The sequence below is a fragment of the Geotrypetes seraphini genome, chromosome 1 (assembly GCF_902459505.1).
Source record: "Geotrypetes seraphini chromosome 1, aGeoSer1.1, whole genome shotgun sequence".
In the NCBI taxonomy this organism is placed as follows: domain Eukaryota; kingdom Metazoa; phylum Chordata; class Amphibia; order Gymnophiona; family Dermophiidae; genus Geotrypetes; species Geotrypetes seraphini.
The window spans coordinates 35006895-35029064 of record NC_047084.1 but is presented as its reverse complement, the minus strand read 5'-3'; the positions used below and the strand labels follow the sequence as shown (position 1 = coordinate 35029064).

Below are 22170 nucleotides of genomic sequence, written 5' to 3'. Positions count from 1 at the left end.
TCCGGTGTTCAATGAGCCGGGTACGTATACTCCAGGTAGTGCAACCCACATAAATAAAGCCACAAGGACAAGAGATGACGTAGACCACGAACTTAGATTCACAAGTAGTCCTGGATTTCAAGTAATATACTTTCTTAGTAATAGGATGGACCCATTGAGTTCCAGAGAAGGACGAGTCACAGACTGAACATTTGCCACAGGGAATGTGTTGACCCGTTCCCTGGGTAGGCACAGGTCTGGACGGAAAAGCTGAAGAAACTAGATATTCAGAAAGATTATTTCCCCTGGTGAATGCTATGCATGGATTATCTTGAAAAACTGCATGAAGTTGCAGAACATGCCAATGCGTTCTGATACTAGCAGCTATAGCCGCAGACTGAGTAGAATGTGAAAGAACGCATAATTGATTGGGAGATGTTTCTTTGTTAGTACCTTGTAACATCAACTAACAAGGTACTAACAAATCATCAATCGCAATTTACACACTTCACTTATTTATTATTTGTCATTATGTTGGTTTAATCTTTCAAGGGTTATTTGTTTGTAATGTCTCTATTCCCCCCTTTCCCCTGAGTGTTAAGTCTGCAATTTTCCACTTAGAAATATAATTATTTTGTTCACAGGGGATGATTATGGACTATATGTCACCTGACTATCTCTACCCCCACTTCAACCTGAACTATAATAATAAGAGCTCCCGCAGAATAACTATGTTCGCTTTCCCCTCACTGAAAGCATGTCATCTTAAAAGATTCCTTGAACGAACCTTCTCTTTTCAAGCAGCCAAACTAAACTCATGGCTCGCCCAAATTATACTTGACGCCTCTTCATACCTCCACTTTAGAAAAAAGCTCAAAACTCTACTTTTCAATGAACCAAATCCTTAATGCTCCCCTCTTCCGCCTTAACGCTCCCCCTCTCCTCATTAGTAAACAGATCGAACTCTCTTCTCTGCATCAGACCAATTCCTTCTCTCCCCCCCCTCAACACGGCCCACCTTTCTTTACTTTTTCCCCCTCCTCCTCCCCCCTCCCAATGATCCCTGCCCCCTCCTCTCATACAATATGCTTTGCTCCCCCTTCTCTCAAATTCAATTGTACTCTTTTACGGTAAATACCGTTTATGCTCTGTATTAGTCCTTCCTTACTTAAATTGTCAATGTAAACTAGTTTGACCCTTTGATTGTCTTGTTATGTTCTTCTTTTTCAACTGCACTGTATGTAACTCATCTATTTGTTGTGAACCGCCTAGAACTCCCTGGGTATGGCGGTATACAAAAATAAATTATTATTATTATTATTATTATATGATGTATGAGGCTACTCTCATCTAGACATATGTCTAGTGCTAGTCACCTTTGAGATTCAGCCTGAGCCAGAGGTTCTTACGATTCACGTTGGGCTCATACTGATGTCCTTTATTCCAACCCCTGTGTTTTTCTAGGGTCTAATCTTATTGTCAGACTTTTCTTCTCAGGGCTTAGGAGGTTTAGCCAATTTTTCAGTTATATCTTGATTAGGCTTATATTGGCTATACAACTTAAGAGGGTTCTCTCTTTTTGCTCCCTTCCTACTCGCCAGAAATCTGGCAACTGTCATACCTGGCAGAAAGGAGCCATTTCCACAAATAGGCAAGAGAGGCATAGTCTGAAAATCTAATTTCATCTGGGCACACACTTGTCGCTAGGTGGAAAGCAAGGGAGCAAGAAAAAAATAATTGGGGTTCCGCAGGACAGCAGACACAAAGCAAGGGGTATGCAAAAGATAACTAAAATGATAGGGTTTCCAAAATTGTAATTCTACTGGAGTCCAAGAGAAATATGACGTAGAGAGAAACCAGTCGTGGATGTGTCTCATATGACAAGCCTCAACAAATCTCCGCAAAGGCAACAAGCTGAGGCCACCCCCATCCCACAGTAAAGCTACTAGACGCAAAGGAAGGCGGGGAAGTCTGCCCAACAATAGAAATAGTAGTAGTTTATCCAATTGATGTTCCACCATCTTAGAAAAGGTCAGGAGCAGCATTTGATAAACATACAACCACTGAGGAAGAATTTGTTTCAGAAACTTTAAGTACTATGACATTTGGTTTGCAAATGATGCTGACTCCAATACAGAGGCCAACCGTTTTTAACCTGGAAACTACATGGGAGGTGATTTCAGCTTTGCAGGGCTCTCTGGGAACTCAGATACAATCAATATCTTCTCACTGTACAGCAATGTTTTCTGAATTGGCTGCTATGAGACAAAATGTGAAAAACTTGGAGAATAAAATTGCTGATCATGCAGATTGTAAACAATGGAAGCACAGGGTCAAACAGGTGACGGGATAATCGCACATTCGACAATTCGGCGGAAGACATAAGCGCGCGGGGGAAATAATAATTTTTAAAGAGCTCCAACTGGGGGTTTGGGGTGGCAACCCCCCCACTTTATTGGTTAGTGTTCGCGCTGCCGTTGCGGGGGGGGGTGCTATAAACTGGAAAATTTAGAAAATATTGTCAGATGACATAACCTCAGATTAATAAATGTTCCTAATAAATGTTCCTCTATGAAAGGAGCAAGCCTCAGGCAACTGGTGTTGGAACCGACAAGGGATCAGGCAATACTGGACCTGATACTTACCAATGGAGAAAGTGTCACAGAGGTCTCGGTGGGCGACACATTGGCCTCCAGTGACCACAACATGGTATGGTTCAATATCAGGAAAGGTTTCACTAAATCTACTACACTAACCAAAGTCCTCAAATTCAAGGACACAAATTTCAAAGAAATGGGAGACTTCGTTCACCAGGCGCTACAAAGCCAAGAAGAAACCGATAACGTGGAAGACATGTGGTCGACTTTGAAAGCAATCATACAAGCAGCAACAAACCACTATGTAAAATCAGTAAGTAAACGGCGAAGGAACAATAAGCCACAGTGGTTTACTGCGGAGATCTCAGACCTGATCAAGGAGAAGAAAAAAGCATTCATCTCTTACAAACAATCAGGGAAGCAGGACTCTAGAGCAGACTACCTGGCCAAATCAAAAGCCGTCAAAACAGCAGTCAGGGAGGCTAAATTCCTCATGGAGGAGTCTCTAGCAAAGAACATCCAGAAGGGAGATAAATCCTTCTTCAGGTATATCAGTGATAGAAGAAAAAACTCAGGCGGGATTGTACGTCTTAGGAAACCAGACGGAGACTATGTGGAAAAGGATTCGGAAAAAGCCCAACTATTAAATGAATACTTCTGCTCAGTCTTCACCCGAGAAGCGCCAGGGCTCGGCCCTCAGCTACAGACAAGGGTTGGCTCAGTTGACCCGTTTAGTAACTTTGAGTTTACGCCCAGCAGTGTCTACGGTGAGCTGTCAAAGCTCAAGGTTAACAAAGCAATGGGGCCGGACAACCTGCACCCCAGGGTGCTTAGGGAGCTGAGTGATGTCTTGGCGGAGCCACTGTCCGCGCTCTTCAACCTCTCCCTTAGTACAAGCAGCGTCCCGTTGAACTGGAGGACGGCTAACGTCATTCCACTCCACAAGAAAGGCTCAAAGATGGAGACAGCAAACTACAGACCAGTGAGTCTAACATCGATAGTGAGCAAACTAATGGAAACTCTAATCAAACACCAATTAGATAAGATCCTGGATGAAGAGAATCTACGGGATCCCCGACAACATGGATTTACTAAGGGGAGATCCTGCCAATCCAACCTGATCAGCTTCTTTGACTGGGTAACGGGGAAGCTGGATATTGGGGAGTCCCTGGACATCGTGTACCTGGACTTTAGCAAAGCATTCGATAGCGTACCACACCGCAGGTTACTGAGCAAGATGAGTTCTATAGGATTAGGTAACACATTGACGAAATGGGTTGGGAGCTGGCTTGGAGGTAGGCTCCAAAGGGTGGTGGTGAATGGCACCCCCTCCGAAATGACGGAGGTGATTAGTGGAGTACCACAGAGCTCAGTCTTGGGCCCAATCCTATTCAACATCTTTATAGGAGACTTGGCAGAAGGGCTTCGAGGTAAAATAACATTATTCGCCGATGACGCCAAACTGAGTAATGTAGTGGGCAAATGCACAACAGACGAAGATTCAGTGCCCGACAACATGATGCACGACCTACTCCTACTGGAGCGATGGTCTAGGACATGGCAACTCAACTTCAATGCCAAAAAATGCAAAGTTATGCACCTGGGCAGCCAGAATCCATGCAAGTCTTATACCCTTAATGGCGAGATCCTAGCAAAAACGGTAGCAGAACGAGACTTGGGGGTAATCGTCAGTGAGGACATGAAGTCTGCCAATCAAGTGGAGCAGGCTTCGTCCAAGGCAAGACAAATCATGGGCTGCATACGAAGGGGTTTCGTCAGTTGTAAGGCGGAAGTCATTATGCCATTGTATAGATCCATGGTGAGGCCCAACCTGGAATACTGTGTGCAATTCTGGAGGCCGCATTATCGCAAGGATGTGCTGAGACTGGAATCGGTGCAAAGAATGGCCACCCGGATGGTCTCGGGACTCAAGGATCTACCATACGAAAAACGGCTTGACAAATTACAGCTATACTCGCTCGAGGAGCGCAGAGAGAGGGGGGACATGATCAAGACGTTCAAGTATCTTACGGGCCGCATCGAGGCGGAGGAAGATATCTTCTTTTTCAAGGGTCCCACGACAACAAGAGGGCATCCGTTGAAAATCAGGGGCGGGAAACTACGAGGTGACACCAGGAAATTCTTTTTCACTGAAAGAGTGGTTGATCGCTGGAATAGTCTTCCACTACAGGTGATTGAGGCCAGCAGCGTGCCTGATTTTAAGGCCAAATGGGATCGGCACATGGGATCTCTTCACAGGGCAAAGGTAGGGGAGGGACATTAAGGTGGGCAGACTAGATGGGCCGTGGGCCCTTATCTGCCGTCTATTTCTATGTTTCTATGTTTCTACAGTATATTCTATACCAGCTATTGATATGTTTAAAAGATATTTAACTAAGGTTTTGAAAATCCCTGAATCCTCTGATCTCTAAGATATATTACCTCCCTCAGGGGATAAAGTAGACTGCTTTGGGCCAATAGGGTCTCTCTCTGGACAGTTTGGACTAGAGAGTTGCGCGGGGACAGAAATCCCACCCGTCCCTGCCAAAATCCCACCGTCCCCACCAGTGTTCCCTCTAAGCTGCGCTGGCGTGCGCTGGCGCACAAAATATTACATCCAGCGCACAAGTTTCACGTCACAGCGCACGGCGGGCAGGACGGCGAGAGGAGAATCGGGCGAGTTGGCTCATAACTTGCTGGCGCCCGATATTTGTAGCGCACAGCGAAAAAAATTTTGCTCACAACACCCGCCCGCTTAGAGGGAGCACTGGTCCCCACCCGTCCCCGCGAGGAATCCCCTCCGTCCCCGCGAGGAATCCTCTCCGTCCCCACCCTTCCCTATAAACTTCAGAAATAGTTATTTTATTTAATTATGCTACTGAATTAAAGGCTCTGGTAGAGACCCATTTACAAATAAGCAAAGAGATTTTATTAATTTGGAAATATTATTTGGGAAGAATACATATTTTGTAAATGGGTTTCTACCAGAACCTCTAATGTAAATATAAAATATAAATACTCAGCTGATGAGAAGAACCCACAAGCTGTCAGCTGAGGTCTTCCTTTGCAGTTGGCTGGGGGTCCCTTTTGCCAAGCTTGGCAGGCAGCAGTAGCATCCCTGAGTCACAGATGCTGGCACCTCAGTGGCTCATGGATGCTGCCAGCGACTGCTGCGCTTGATGGAGGGGAGTTCTGGCCATCTCTAGAGGAGGTCCTCTGCTGGCGGTGCTTGGGGATCCCCACCAGTCACAGCAAGGGTCAGCAAGTACTTCAACACTGTAGAAATAAAATCAGAAATGCATTTCCTTTTCTTTTGAACACAAAACAAAGACATCTGCTATATACATTTCCCAAAGCTAACATATTTTAGTCAATAAATTCCGTTTTTTACCTTTGTTGTCTGGAGACTTATTTTTCCATAAAGTTGGTCCCAGTTTCTTTTTTCCGCTTTCCCATCTTCTGTAAATTATTCTGTTGCTGTCCATTGGTTCCCCCTACCATGGTCCAGCATTTATCTCTTTCTCATCTTTTGTGCCTGCCCACCAGCCCCATGCCCAACATTTCTCCTTCTATCACCACTCTCCAGCACCATGCCACATCTCTCCCTCCATTCCCTTCACCACTGTCCAACATTCCTCCCTCTTGCATCCCTTTCAATCTGTCCCATTGTTCCCTTGCCACATTTCTCACTCTCATCTTTTTCTTCCCTATCATATTCTGTACCTCCCTACCTCTGACCAAAAATTCTCCTCTTTCTTCCATTTGCCGATAGTCATATGTATTCCAAATAGGTCATTCATGCCTCTACAATGTTGCTTTACCCAAATGTGTAAGACTGAGTGGAGGTGCTCCTGGGGCTGGGGTTAGGTTTTAAGCACATATACATGCGTAATAAACCGGGATGTTTGTGTATGTTAAAGAGCAGGGGTAAAAATATGCACATAAATTCTCTGGGGTAATTTTCAAAGGGGAAATACGTACAAACTTTCCATTTGAAAACTGGTATATCTTATGTATGTGCAAGTGAGGCAGGTATTTATAAAATTCTCTCAAAATGTCCATTGCTCAGAAACAATCAAGTTGAAGGGAACTTACTTATGAAAATCGTCTTCTTTTATCTTCTCCAAGGCCTTTATGACTGCCATTCTTGTGAAAACAGACTACAGAATAAAATTAAATAAAAACACCTACTGTCACCAGTAAAAAATAGCTTGGCAGCACTAGTTCTCATTTTATAAGTTATGTAGAGTTTCAGGTAAAGGGTAAAAACTTGTAGTTCGCTATTCAAAAATCACTTACGTGGCCAGCAGTGGTTTCCATGCCACAAGTGTTTTATTCTTTTAAATCTGCAGCACGTACACCATTTAAATCATTAAAATGATCAAAGGTAACTGTTTAAAAATGGGTCATGGTTTGGGTAAGCCAAGGATGGCGCTCCAAGTATTGCATTCAGCAACAAAATTTGTCTCTCTTTGCAAAGTAGGGATAGAGGCCAAAGCTGTGTTCAAAGACCAGAGATGGGAGCTGTATCAATGTGGGAAACAGAATCTGTGTGTCCGGCGTCACGGCGGGAAACAGTCATGCTGAGCAATGAGCTCAGCACGTACACAGCTGAGAGCCTTGCTTGCTGATCCCGCACCGTCGTGCCGCAAGACCAATTAGTAGCATAGAATCAGACTTCCATCCTCCCAGTCTCAGACTGAACCTCCTGGCCCAAACTTGTGTTCTTGACTGGCCAGGGCCCCTGCTGAGGGGAGATCCCTGTGCCACTGCAAGCAGATGCTGAGGACCCTCCACAGTTCAAATAGGCATTCCACATGAGGCTCTTAAAATCCAGAGTGAAGCTTTGTACTGGGAATCTCAATGACACTGGCAGGGACCCCCTACCATTCCTCTTGGGCTTTGCAGCTCCCACACATTTGCGCTTGGCTAATGCACCTTTGGAGGGCTCTGGAAAGACTCTTCCCCTGGGAACATACCTTCTGTGGATTCCCAACCCTGGAAGATTTGGAGGCTGATCCTGAGGCTTTCACCTCTTCCCCGCACACTCCGCTGCACACAGGACATGGACGCTCCTCAGCTGGCCATCCATCGTAAACCTGGTATGATATAGGGGTAAAAAGGCTTAAGGAGTCCATCTCTGTCAATTTTAAGCAAAACCAAGGCGTTGTGATGCAGATGGAGGCTTTAGAATAAAAGATCATTTACAATCCAAGATGGCTACCACTAGGAAAATTGTGCCGAAAATGGCCCGTGGAGACCTTCCTGATGGATTAAAACCACTTTTTCTGGTTGTTTTTTTGGGGGGAAGGGGGGTTTGGGGGGGAACCTAGGCTCTGGTTGCAGAAACTTTCATCATTGACTTTTCTAACCACTCTGATTTTCACCATAGACTATAATAGCCCTACTCACTGTGCCATGTAGTGCCTGCCTGTTTCAGAATAGGAACTCAGCTGGAACAAATTCTCTCTGCCTCATCGATTTGCTGGACAAATTTTGTCTTTTGGGCTGCCAGTTGGACTGAGCCTCAGTCCCTGGAAAACTTTTGTTGCGCAGGGGGGAGAACTATACAGCTGGTCCACTATTAATCTCTGCTAAGCTGAGAAGAAGCCCAAAGCTCAAGCTCCTGAATAAATCAGGTCTGTGAGCAGCTAAGCAGGGAATGGCCCATGATCTACAAAAATTACCAGCAGGCTTGCTAGCTAGGTGTCCGTGAGAGGCTGATCCTACTAGTAGACTTCTGCAGTGAGAGTCTGCCTCTTATCCCAGGCAGAGACCCATCCAGCTGCCCTCTGCACTCCTATTTGCCCTGTCCAGCCTCTCTCCTCTATGTCCCTTTCCCTATCCTGCTGTCATCTTCCCTTTGTGTCCCTATTATCCTGTTCTGCATCTCCCCACTTATCCAGCATCTTAAATGTGTTGTTTATCCCCTGCAATATATATTTGGCATTGCTCGTCTGTCATCATTTCCCCCATATTAATTTTCTCCCCTCACTGTTCTCTTGTTCCCACCTTCAGGGCCAACATCTTTCCATATCATTTCCCACTTATCCCCCCCCCCCCCCCACCCAGCCATCATCTCTCTTCCTTCCCATCTGCTGCCTCCTCCTCTGGCCCTGAATATCTCCCTCTTTTACCTTCTGAAAGGTCACTTTAGTCAGCCACAAAACTTAAGAGACTTGAAGAAGGCACAGGTGTTTTATTCAGCATATGCGGACTCCTGGGCCCCCAAGCTGGCAGCTTCAGAAGTCCCAAAAACAGGAAGTTACAATGATATTTATACATTTTCTGGCTAAACAACTGAATGCTAGATAAAACTTCTCATTTGTTAGTTTCTTAACAATCATTGGTCCTAAGCTTACACAAGCAGGTCACTTATCTAAGCCCTGCAGTCTTTCTGTTACATGTCCAGGAGGGCGGAATACAATACTGTGTTTGCTGAGATAACCATAAGAAGCTAAAACGCCCAAGCTACAACACCCAGTGTAGGCAGGCTAGAACATGAGATAAGTCAGGTCTGCAATTAAACATAGTTCAGCATTTTATTAAGGAGAAAACTTAGTTCAAGACTCCTTCACTTCCTCCACCCATCCTTACATCTTTTACTTCCCTGCCCTCCAAACTTGCCTTTGTGATTGGCCAGTCTCGTGCCTTCCCTTTGTTGAGTTGTGTCTGCCAGCAATAAAGGTTATGGCAGGAGGCTAGATGCATTAGAAGGCTGACTGTAGGCAGCCTGCTTTTTGTTCCATAGGACATAAGGACAAACTAGCACGGATACTGAAATATGCTGGATGAAAGAGAGAAAGACAATTGCGTTTAACACCCGCAATCATTTTGAAATACAGTATTAGCACCTAAGTTTTTAAATCAACCTATTTTTTTAACAAACAAACATTACAATCTCTGAAATTTTCTAAATGCAATTATAAGGCCACGGATTTAAAATTCTGTGGCTAGATCGCATAGCTGCTTTTAAATGTCCTTGTTAATCTGTAGCATAATTTACCACCAAAGTAATCACGCACGCGCGTCTTTGTTGTTACGTCACGAGATTTATGGTTTTTGGTGGACTTTATGGGTGGGAAGGATATTTGTGACGTTCCGCCCATCCCCATGCTTCTGAAGCGACTCCGGAAGTGTAACTATTTTGTCGGGTCACCATGGGTAGCAAAATGGCGGCGGCCAGCAGGGTCGTTCAGGTAAGGAAAGCAGTGCTAAGTATGTCAGTGGTGGTGCGAGAAAGGAGCTGGCATAGGGGAAGGAATGTTGGTAATCCGTTTAGACTCAGAGGGAAAAATACCGTTCTGGCTATTTTTTTTTTTTTTTTTTTAAATAGTTAGGTCGCTTTCTTGCACTTTGCCCTTGACCTTAATTTATTCTGTGACAGCAGTTTTTTTCGAGCAGCTTGGGGTTTTACGGCACATATCTTTCTACCTGTGTTATTTTCCGGAAGTGTCCTGAGATCTTGGTCCAGCTTTAGAACTAATATAAGATATATTTGCACTTTAATAGTGTAATTCGTTTTGTGTTATAGTTTATTTAGTATTTACTGAAAGTAGCAACAGCAGCATCCAAAGTACATGCCTGTACATTTTCTCTGGTGTGATGCTATATCACAGTTCCATGTATGGCACTGCATACATAGTATATGGTAGTAAAGACCTTCTTGACTGCCAATCAAATCTGCCCCAGTAACAATGGGTAAATGTCCTTTTGTCATTTAGACCAGTGTTTCTCAACTCGGTCCTGGAGTACCACCTTGCCAATCGGGTTCTCATGATATCCACAATGAAAATGCATAAGCTTGATTTGCATACACTTCCCCTCCATTATATGCAAATTTCTTTCATGCATATTCACTGTGAATATCCTAAAAAACCTGACTGGCAAGGGGGTACTCCAGAACTGAGCTGAGAAACACTTATTTAGACATCATCTGTTTTTATTCTTTGCCTTTTTGTCAGTTCTGTCTACCTTTGTCTCATCACAGACTCTGGGAAGGCATTCCCAATCTTTTCTGTGAAAAAAATATATATTGTAATCCTTTTGTTGCTTCTGAGCCTACTACTACAGAATGACATTGTGCAAAGTTTGGCCCCATCCCCGCAAGCCTCAAATAGTTATAATTTTATATTGAAGTAATTTTATTAAAGTATAAAAAGAAACAATAAATAAGAATCAACAAAACCCTTGTCTCCCTTCACAAATATCCCTTCCAAATTACAGTACTACAAAATGCTGCATAGAAAAATCATGGTAATAGAATACCTCAGTTTACACACACAGAACACAAATGCTAAATCCATAATAGCTGACCAAACATGATAAAACATAAACCAAAATCCCAAAAAGTCACACCTTGCATGTAATACAACACCAAAGAAATAGGCATTTACTTCTGTATTGTGCAAAATGTAAAGATCACATATGGCAAGGACAGTGTTAGGGGAATGCAACTAGGGCAACCCTAAGTCTGTTGGAAGCTGAAGAAAGCATGGTCTGGTAGTGGGCTTTGTGGTCCCCAGCTTTATCTAACACATTTCAAATGTGATACATTCTAATCACAGAATAGAAAATAATTTTTTTTCCTACCTTTTGTTGTCTGGTCATTTTATTTTTCAAATCATGTTGGGCTCGGGCTCGGGCTCTGGTTTCTGTTTCTGTCTTCTCTTAACTCGCTTGCCAGGGTCTCCTGCCCTTTTTTTTTTTTTTTTTTGGGGGGGGGGGTCTCCTGCCCATTTGACATTTCTTCTTTCTCAAAATTCACCATCTGTCTTCTATCTCTGTATGTATTTATCCCCATGTTCAGCATCTCCCTTCTCTATGTCTCCTATACTTCCTGTATTTCCCCTGTGTCCTTCATCCTGCCTTCATCATAATCACCATTCTACTGTATGTTTCTATCTCCTCTTCCTGTGTTCAGCATCACTTCTCTGTCCCTATGCCCCCCAAGTCCAGCATTTCCCTTTGGTTATCTATTCTCCTCTTTCTTGTTCATATATCTTCTCATGTTTACCACCCCCATGCAGTGTTCTCCTTTGTGCCCCTATCCCTATGCTCCCATCCATGCCCTATAGCTCCCTGTGTCCAGCTTCTCCCTCTTACTCCCTTATACCAATGTTCTCTCGTCCTCTCTCTTTCCTTTCATCCTTTGCTGTGTTCAGTATTTCACATCCTTTTCCTTCATACTCTCTTTGAGCATCTATTTTCCTTCCCTTCTCTCTGGTATTTTATGCTGGTTCTGTGTGTGAGGGTTTTTTTTTTTTTTCCTATCACTACCCTATGTAACCAGGGGTGCTTGGGTCAATGATTTCTTCAAAGATTTAAAGCAAAATGTTTATTATCCCAGGACAAGCAGGCAGCATATTCTCTACATGTAGGTGACGTCATCCACGGAGCCCCGTCGCGGACAGCTTTTCAAGCAAACTTGATTGAAGATCTTAAAGTTTGCTAGTGCTGCACCGTGCATGCGTGTGCTTTCCCGCTCAGCTAGAGGGCACATCTCCTCAACGTGGTCCTCAGTTCTTAGTTTTCCGTGGAGCCAGAAAGCCCTGTCTCTCTTCTCTGCGATTCTAAGTGCCTTTCTTGCACCGTGGCTTCTTTTATTGTTTTTCTTCGGAAGTCGCTGTGCCCTGCGTCTTTTATTGTTTGTTTTTTTTAAAAAAAAACAACCAAATTTTTGGGATCTCCATCTTCAATTGCGACCGGGGAACCCCAGTTTTTCCTTGGCCGCCCGGCCTCGGGTGGCCGCAGCCTTCCTTCTTACCTTATGTACCGGCCTCTTACCGGGTTCAAGAAGTGCATGCAGTGCGGTCGGGTGATCTCGATCACAGACCGACCCGCACCGTTGGTGTATCCTTTGCTTGGGTGTTGATCACTCTATGGACTCTTGCCCTCGTTCTGACACCCTTCAACCTCGGGCTCTTCGTCGATGGCGGGCCAAGATTGTGGAACTTTTCAACATGGACCCGCCAGTGGACAAAACCTCGACCCCGGTCTCGGCCTCGGTCTCGACGTCGGCCTCAAAGACCTTGGTCCCAAGCAATCTCCCTCGACATCGAAGGCCTAGGCAGCTCCGGCTTCGAAGACCTCGACCTCGGGTAAGTCTCCTCTTCCTCCTTCAGGTTCAGCTCAGCTACCGAAGAAGCCGTCCTCGGAGTCTCTGGCCACCCAGGCGGTGAGTGTAGTCCTGCCGGCCTCTACGAGACCTCCTCCTAAGCGTGCCTCCTCCCCCTTCTTCTCCAGGAGGCTTATGCCCTCCTTCGCCTCCGGGCAGTGGAGGAGGTCCCTTTGTGTCAGCAGGGCATCGGATTCTACTCCCAGTACTTTCTAATCCCCTGCGTCCTATCCTGGACCTCCGGGTGCTGAACAAGTTCCTGGTCAAGGAGAAGTTCCGTATGCTCTCTCTTCCCACGTTGTATCCCCTGATGGATGAGGGAGACTGGTTGTGCTCCCTGGACCTGAAAGAGGCCTACACTCACATCCCAATCCACCTGGCCTCTCGCAGGTTCCTTCGCTTTCAGGTGGGAGACCTTCACCTGCAGTATCGAATCTTCCCGTTCGGGCTCACTTCGTCTCCACGAGTCTTCACCAAGTGCCTCATGGTGGTGGCAGCAGCCCTGCGGTCGCAGGGTCTTCAGGTGTTCCCATACCTCGACGACTGGCTCATCAAAGCTCCGTCATGGAAGGAGGTTACTTCAGTGACCCTACGAACTATTACGTTCCTTCAGCATCTGGGCTTCGAGGTCAACTTCCCCAAGTTCCAGTTGTGCCCCTCTCAGTCTCTGCAGTTCATTGGGGTGGTGCTGGACTCGGTTTGCCTCCGCTCGTTTCTGCCTCGGCAGGCCGCTGTTATCCACCTATGCCGGCAGGTCTCTCTTCAGTCCATGGCCTCGGCTAAGCAGATGATGATCCTGTTGGGACACATGGCCTCTACCGTTCATGTGACTCCTTTTGCTAGACTTCACCTCCGAGTACCTCAGTGGACCCTGGCATCCCAATAGAGACAGGACTGGGATCCCGCCTCTCAGCACATTGCGGTGACTCCCTCCTTGAGGCGTTCGCTCCGTTGGTGGATGCTCTCTTCCAATCTTTCCAGAGGTTTTCTCTTTCTCGCGACCCCGCTGCAGACGGTCCTAACAATGGATTTCTCCATGTATGCCTGGGGAGCTCACCTCAACGGCCTCCGGACTCGGGGTCTTTGGTCAAGCGCTGACTGTCGCTGCCACATCAACCTGCTGGAGCTTCGGGCCATTTACAATGCGTTGGTGGACTTTCAGCATTTGCTTTAGGATCGCGTGGTTATGGTGTGCACGGACAACCAGGTGGCGATGTATTATGTGAACAAACAGGGGGGGTTCCCTGTCTCTTTGCAGGGAGGCTCTTCGGCTCTGGGAGTGGGCGATACGCCACAACATCTTCCTTCAAGCGGTCTACATCCAAGGCGAACAAAACTGCCTGGCGGACAGGTTGAGTTGCCTTCTTCAGCCGCACAAATGGTCGCTCCATTCCTCAACTCTGCGTCAGATGTTTACTCGATGGAGGACGCTGCAGATAGATCTGTTCGCCTCACCCCTCAACCACAAATTGCCTCGCTTCTGCTCAAGGATTTACTCCCTGGATCGTCTCGAGGCGGATGCTTTCCTTCTGGATTGGACGGGCAGGTTCCTCTACGCATTCCCTCCATTTCCTCTGATTCTGAGGACTCTCGTGCAGCTCAAGTCGGCCCACGCTGCCATGGTTTTGATAGCTCCTCGGTGGCCCAAGCAGCCGTGGTTCTCCCTTCTCCTCCGACTCAGTGTCAGGGAACCTCTGCTTCTGCCTGTTTTTCCTTCTCTGCTGTCTCGGAGTTGGGGTTCGCTGCTACATCCCAATCTGCAGTCTCTACACTTAACAGCTTGGTTCCTTTCCACCTGACTCCCTCCTCCGGGTTTTCTCAGTCGGTGTGGGAGGTTCTTGAGGCCTCTCAAAAGGGTTCTACTAGACAATGCTACTCCCAAAAGTGGACTAGATTTGCTGCGTGGTGTGCTTCGCATCGCGTGGAGCCATTGTCTGCCTCCTTGTTCTCCGTGCTGAATTATTTGCTCCACTTGTCTCGGTCTGGCCTCAAATCGACTTCGATTTGAGTCCACCTCAGTGCGATTGCTGCCTTTCATCAGCCGATTGATGGGAAATTGCTCTTGGTCCATCCGGTTGTTTCTCGATTCATGAAAGGCCTTTTAATTGTTCATCCTCCACTCAAGCCTCCCCCAGTGGTTTAATGTGGTTCTGGCTCAATTGATGAAACCACCGTTTGAACCCATTGATAAGGCTTTTCTGAAGTACCTCACTTGGAAGGTGGTGTTCCTGATTGCCCTCACGTCTGCTTGCAGAGTCAGTGAGTTGCAGGCTCTGGTTGCGGACCCGCCTTTTACTGTTTTTCATCATGACAAGATGGTCCTTCGTACTCATCCTAAGTTCTTGCCTAAGGTGGTTTCGGATTTCCACCTCAACCAGTCCATTTTTCTTCCGGTGTTTTTTCCAAAGCCCCATTCTCATCCTGGAGAGGTGGCGCTTCACACTCTTGACTGTAAGAGGGTGTTGGCTTTTTACCTCCAACGCACCCAGTCTCATTGGATGGCTCCTCAACTCTTCATATCTTTTGATCCTAATCGGTTGGGGCATCCTGTTTCCAAGCCATCTTATCCAACTGGTTGGCTGCTTGTATTTCCTTCTATGCTCAGGCTGGTTTCCTGCTGCAGGGTTGGGTCATGGGGCATAAAGTCTGAGCGATGGCGGCGTCTGTCGCTTTCCTCAGGTCCACGCCTATTGAGGAGATCTGCAAGGCTGCCACTTGGTCCTCGGTTCATACCTTTACCTCTCACTACTGTCTGGATACTTTCTCCAGGCGCGACGGCCAGTTCGGCCAGTCGGTTTTACATAATCTGTTCTTCTAAATTGCCAACTCTCCCACCGTCCCATCCTGGTTAGCTTGGAGGTCACCCACATGTAAAGAATATGCTGCCTGCTTGTCCTGGGATAAAGCACAGTTACTTATCGTAACAGGTGTTATCCAGGGACAGCAGGCAGATATTCTTGCAACCCTCCCACCTCCCTGGGTTGGCTTCTTTGCTAGCTGTCTGAACTGAGGACCGCGTTGAGGAGACGCTCCCTCTAGCTGAGCGGAAAGGCACATGCATGCGCGGTGCAGCACTAGCAAACTTTAAGATCTTCAATCAAGTTTGCTTGAAAAGCTGTCCGTGACGGGGCTCCGTGGATGATGTCACCCACATGTAGAGAATAGCTGCCTGCTGTCCCTGGATAACATCTGTTACGGTAAGTAACTTTGCTTTCTGTTACTTTAGGCTGTCAAGCCACATGCACAACTAATTAAGTTTCCTGAGAGAAAAACAAGCCCTAGGCCTAATGGTAAGTTGGTGGATTGCAACAAGCAAAGAGACATTTGCATATATTTGACAGTCTTCGTATTGTCTTTTTTTTCTTCTTGACTATAAAGTGCCTCCTTGTTTCCAATTATTTGACTATTTTTATGGTTTAGGCTGACTGATCTCTATATGCCTTTATTCGCAAAGCTGAGCATGGCTCTAAGTAGGTTTCATTTGCACTGTATGCCATCATTTTCTCATAAATCTTTATTGATAGCATACTGTACAATAGTGCTGCCCGATTCAGGAAAAAAAAATTCGATTCGATTTTCCTGCCCAAATGGGTATTTTATTTTCAAACATCCTGGTGGGTTTATTTTATAGCCTCTTCACCCCCTTTGCCTTCTAAACACACTGGCGCTGTGGTGTTGTAGGGTCACTTGGACACACAAAGTCAGAGGCATGAAGAAAGTACAAGAGGTTTATTCACAGCATACTGGACTCTAGTGCAGTTAACAGCCTGCCTACTAGAGTGTTAGAATCAGGAAATGCATGGACTTTTATGCCCTTTTCGCAAACTAATATATGCAAAAACTACAATTTTCATTTGTTACTTCTATAACTTTTCTACAATTATTATTGGTCCTAAGCTCACACTAGCAGGTCACTTATCTAACTCTTACAGTTCTAAATGTTAAATGTACAGAAGGCCAGGGTACATCATGGCTCAAACTCTTATCTATTTAGCTTACAATGTGGTAAGGCAGGGACATACATTTCAGGCAGATGAGGTCAATAGATTGTACACTGTTTTCAGTTATGTAGGCCAGAGCAATATTTTAAACAACAGTTAACCATTTCATGACCAGTGTAAACAAAATAAACAAACAAAAAAGACTTTTTCTCTCTCTGTTAAATCCTAGCTCACATTTGCGGTCTAACACCAGCTCTGGCAGGATACATGTTTCAAATCTGACATGTTTGGTCATTATTCAAATCTTGTTGGTCCCAGGCTCTGGTTGTCTTCTGATAACTTGCTTTCCAGAGTCTCCTTCTTTCTTCTTGCTCCGTGCTAACCGTCTATCTGCCATCTCTGTCCTCCCCTTCCGTTTCCCTTCCCTCCCCAGGAGGTCTGGCATCTTTCCGTTTTTTTGTCTCCCTCCACAGATCCACCTTTTCTTAATTACCCTTTTATCCAGCATCTCTCCCTCCTTCCCCACCACCCCGGGGTCCAACATCTCTCCCTTTCTTTTCCCAACTACCCTCCTATCCAATATCTCTATCCCCCCCTCCACACCATCCCTTGTGTCCAACTTCTCTCCCTTTCTGTTCCTTCCCTCCCTAAATCCCATTGTCCATCATCTCTCTCCCTCTCCTCTATTTTTAGACCCATTATTTCTTTCCCCCAAAGTCCGGCATATGCACGTCTCTTTGAACCCCCCTTCCCTCCCTCCGTGTACTTCTACACCAGGGCCCCCCTCCCCTGAAGGTCTGTCCCCCCTGAAGGCCTGCACCTCACTCCTGAAGGCCTGTCTCCCCCCTTGAAGGCTTGTCTCCCCCCCTTGAAGGCTTGTCTCCCCCCCTTGAAGGCTTGTCTTCCCCCCTTGAAGGTCTGCATCCCCCCTTGGCCTGTCGCCTTCCCCCTTGAAGGCCTACATCCCCCCTGAAGACCTACCTGCCTGTCCCCCCTGAAGGCATGTCCCCCCCTTGAAGGCCTGTCCCACCCCCCACCCCGGAAGGCCTGTGTGTTCCCCCTGGCCTCCCACTGGTGTCTGGCTTCCCCCCTGGCCTCCCCGCACCGTTTACCTTATAGGAGCAGCCTGCAGAGAAGATCGCGGTGCTAGCGATCTTTGCAAACTGCTTCAGAGCTGTTTCCTCTGCCGTGGTCCCGCCCCTCCTCTGATGTCAGAGGCAAGATCACGGCGGAAGAAACAACTCTGATGCAGTTTGCAAAGTTCGCTAGCACCGTGATCTTCTCTGCAGGCTGCTCCTATAAGGTAAATGGTGCGGGGACACCAGGGGCAGAAGCCGGCACCAACACTTCCTGACTGACTCTCCCCCCTCGCCCTCTTAAAGCAGGTGCGGCAGTGGCTGGCCAGCAAAAGCAGCATTGCCGCTCCTATTTTAGGGGGCGAGGGGGGAGGGGAAGCCGAATCAGGAAGCCAATTTTTTTTGTGTGGGTTGATCACAAGCTGTATGGTTCTATGGAGGCATACCTGGGATTGGAGCCAGACTGTGTTTCTCCGTCAGATGTCTGCACGGCGTGCCCGAGGATGATGGAGGTCTGGCTAGTGGGGCAGTCAGAAGACTGGAAGTCCAGCTTTCCATCTATTTGAGGCAGAGGATCTCCCTGTGAGCTGTTTCAGCTTTGTCTGCAGTGTTTTCCAGTCAGTACATAGTTCTGTGACTACAAGCTGACAGCCTGAATCAGCGATTTGGGGGTGGGTGGGTGTCTTAAAAAGTTTTTTTTGGATGGGTTCCCTGCTGTCTTACCCCCACCCCTAAAATCCTAAAATTGCCGTTTTTGAGGGTTCTCTGTAGTTTTCCCGGACAATTTTTGGTCAAAATAGGCACCCTCGGTGACCCCAGATTTGATTTTAAAGTTATTTTATATACTTTGCCAGTTTCATTTTTGAAATAAAAACACATAGAGGACCTCCCCAGGGCAGGATGCCATGGATTCCTGCCTCATTTGAGGTGGATAGCTGTTGGATGTGCAGCTATGTTCTGTGTGTGCTGTGGTCCATGAGGGGTGCGAGGCTTGCCCTGATTCACTGCCTTCAACTTCCAAAGAGAGTCTTCTAGCGCCTTCTGCCCCGATTCCCATGAAAATATCATTGGGGGGGCATTGGGGGGGGGGGTGCACAGGTGATGCTACAGTGAAACACAAGCGTGTCTCGGGAGATAAACTTTGTAAATTCTCCAAACAGTCCAAAACTAGTACATAGGGGTCGGCTTCCACCATGGTGGATGGGTTTTCCCCGGATTTTGTTAATATGCTTTATCAAGCATACTTGATTAAAAAGTTTCTGCATGTTTCCCTTCCGCCGCCCTCCATGCCAGTCACAGGGACCCTGCTCCTGTGGACCAAGGTCTTTTCTCTTGCCTCCCCTTGTGGGTGCCAGTAGGTAAGCCAGTAGTGCCCACGGTTGCGCCAGATATGCTTTCCATACCTCTGCTCTCACAGGGGGGTACTGCCACAGATGTGTCAGATTTGGTGGGTCTATAGCATCCTGATTTGGGGGAGGTTCCCACTATGCACAGATTTTTCAAGCACATGCATCTTGTGAATGTGATCTCTGAATCTCTCCTGGGATTAAAGCTACTGTCTAAGCAGCCTGTCATTGCAGAGCATTCCCTCATGAATGACCAGAGGCCACAATCCGCCTTTTTTCCTGATCATTTTAACCTTGTTCGGATTCTTACAGACATTCAGGAGACTCCTGAGGGTCCCTTGAAATGTGCTCATGCATGGTGCGGCTGTATCCCATGACAGATGCCTTTAACAAGTGTTTTGCTTCCCCGAAGGTGGATTCCTCGTTGGCGCAGGTCACCAAGTGCACTTCTCTCCCCAGTGAAGGGGAAGTGGTCTTGAAAGATGTTCAGGACCGACATGTGGATTTTTTCCTTAATCATCTGTTTGATTCGGCAGCTACTGGTGTTAGGGCGACGTTAGCCTCTTCTTTCGTAGCCCGGGCATGCTGCACCATGATCCTGACATTGTGCTACGTGACTTGTATGACATCTTGAAAGTCTTTGTTAAGCTTTCTGTCTATATTTTTTTCAGTTTGCAGAATACTCTGGATCCAGCAGTGGTCTGGTGATTTGTCTTCTAAAAGCGACCTAGAGCAGGTTGCCCTTTAAGGGACAGCTGCTGTTCGACCAGGGTTTGAATGATGTTATGGCCAGTGTGCAGGATCGCAGGCCCAAGTCGCTGCCTGTGAATATATCCTGCCCTTCCAGGGGTTCGGGGCGTCCTAATTTTCAGCCCTTCAGTCGCTCTTGTCCGTTCTTGGGCCCTTCCATGGGCCAGCGGTCCTCTTCATCTGTCAGACCACGCTTCCGTGGTTCTCAACGTCATCATCCATGAGGAGTCGTCTGGCGGCTCCTACAAAGAAGCAGTTCTGATGCCAGACCGGTGTCGCTCCCTGCTCATCGGGGGACAGTCGTTGACTTTTCTAGTGGAATAGCAGGCCTTTACCTCCGACTGCTGGGTTTTGGAGGTTCTTGGAGATGGCTTCAAACTGGAATTTCTCTGTCCTCTGACTGAGTATTTTCTGGATTCCCAAGAAGGTCGGTTCGGGTGCAGGCCACAGTCCACAGATTGCTAGATATTGCAGCCATAGAACCCGTTCTAGAGTGAGATTCAGGCTCTGGGAGATATTTGATATACTTCATTGTTCCAAAGAAAGACTCCGATGATTGGAGACCGACTCTGGACCGTACGGGAGTGAAGAGTCACTTCGAACCAATGCAGGATTTGGAATACCTAGGAGTTCGTCTTCACATGGGACAGAACAAAGTGTTCCTGCCTGTGTCCCATCAGGAAAAGCTCCGTCAGGTTATCAAGGACCTTCTGGCTACTCCAGTCCCAACAGCATGGCAGTACCAACAGGTTTTGGGGACCATGGTGGCAGTGATTGATGTGGTCCAGGAAAATGGGAATGTGAAGATACGCCTCTGTCAGATCCAGGGATGCTAAGAATTCCCCCGTCTGCCTCCATTGCAGGATGCTCTGCTTTCACGCAGGGATCCCCATAGGACCTGTTACATGCACCCCTGCTCTGGACGACTGTGGCACGGAAGTCTTGCATGGTGGTTGCAACCACTCTCACTATCCAGGGGCCTTCCCTTCCGGATCTCGGATTGAGTGATTCTGTCTATGAATGTGAGTCTTAACGGCTGGGGAGCAGTGTGTATGTCTGTTCCTGCTCAGGGCCAGTGGGCTCCCTCAGAGCACAAGTGATTGATCAATTGCCTGGAGCTTTGGGCAATTTGGCTGGTCCTTTTGCACTTTGAGGGTCATCTCCGTCATCGAGCAGTCCATGTATTCTTGGACAATACCATGGTGGTAGCTTATGTCAATCGGCAGGGGGACACGAGGAGTCCCCTGAGCATGGAGGCTCAGCATCTCTTCTGGTGTGCGGAGAGACAGCTTGTGGCGCTGTCAGAGGCGTACATGGCAGGAGTGGACAACATCCAAGTGGATTTTCTCAGTCATCAGATTCTGGATCTTGGAGAATGGTCTCTGTTTCAAAGAGCATTCGATTGCATAGTAGATCAGTGGGGATGTCCCACATTTGATCTCATGGCAACTGCGGTCAACAAGAAAGCAGATCGGTTCTTCAGTTGGCTTCGTGAGGCCAGCAGCACAGGCCTAGATGCTCTGATTCAGCCCTGGCCAAGGGGAGGTCTCTTCTATGTCTTCCCTCCATGGCCTATGATAAGGGCATCTTTTGAGACAGATAGCGGTCCACAGAGGTCCTGTGATCCTGGTCACACCCGATTGGCCGAGATGGCCTTGGTATGCCGACTTGGTTTGGTTCCAGCAGGATTGTGGGCTCTGACTACCTTGTCATTCTTGCCTCCTCATGCAGGGTTCAATTATGCTGCTGGATCCGGACTGCTTTGGTCTTATGGCATGGCTAGCCAGGGCTATTCTTTGGCAGTGATTGCCACTTTGCTTCGCAGCAAAAGGATATCCACAGTGGCTGCCTATTCAAAGATTTGGAGATGTTATCAGGCCTGGTGCATCCTGAGACAGGTGGACCCGTCTGTTCTGTCGGTTCCTTGTGTTCTGGAATTTCTGCTGGATGGCATGAAGAAGGGCTTAGCGGTAGCTTCTCTCCAGGTGCAGAGTGCTGGTCTTTCTTGTATGGGTCCTCCTCCTCTGAGGAGCTTGTTGGCAGCTCATCCAGATGTGGCCTGTTTTCTACGGGGCGCTCTGCAACTTAGACCTCCATTTTGCCTTCCCTGTCTGACTTGGAGTCTTAACCTGGTTCTCAATTCTCTAGCTCTTTCACAGTATGAGCCTCTGGAGCAGGCATTCCTTATGGATCTTAAGATCAAGACGGCCCTCCTGGTGGCTATTACCTCAGCCCGTAGAGTTTTGGAGCTTCAAGCTCTCCTGCCAGAATCCTTTTCTGTGTATTACGGATTCTGGAGTAATGCTGTGTACTGTTCCTTCTTTTCTTCTGAAAGTGGTTTCGGTTTTTGCATGTGAAACAGGA

General features: G+C 47.1%; 1 protein-coding gene across 3 annotated transcripts in view; it reads left to right on the top strand.

Annotated features, from left to right (window-relative positions):
* Nucleotides 1-9649: 9649 nt before the first annotated feature.
* The window catches only part of MRPS36 (mitochondrial ribosomal protein S36), a 30688-nt gene continuing 18167 nt past the window's right edge, over nt 9650-22170 (top strand). Inside the window, exons 1-2 of one of the 3 annotated variants that reach the window (XM_033929799.1) lie at nt 9650-9775; nt 15920-15983. In XM_033929799.1, coding sequence (XP_033785690.1) covers nt 9737-9775; nt 15920-15983 — 103 coding nt within the window. In that variant the 5' untranslated portion in view covers nt 9650-9736. Of the gene's footprint in view, nt 9776-9822; nt 9846-15919; nt 15984-22170 lie in introns of those variants that run through there. The other 2 variants (XM_033929785.1, XM_033929792.1) reach the window with 2 other exon arrangements.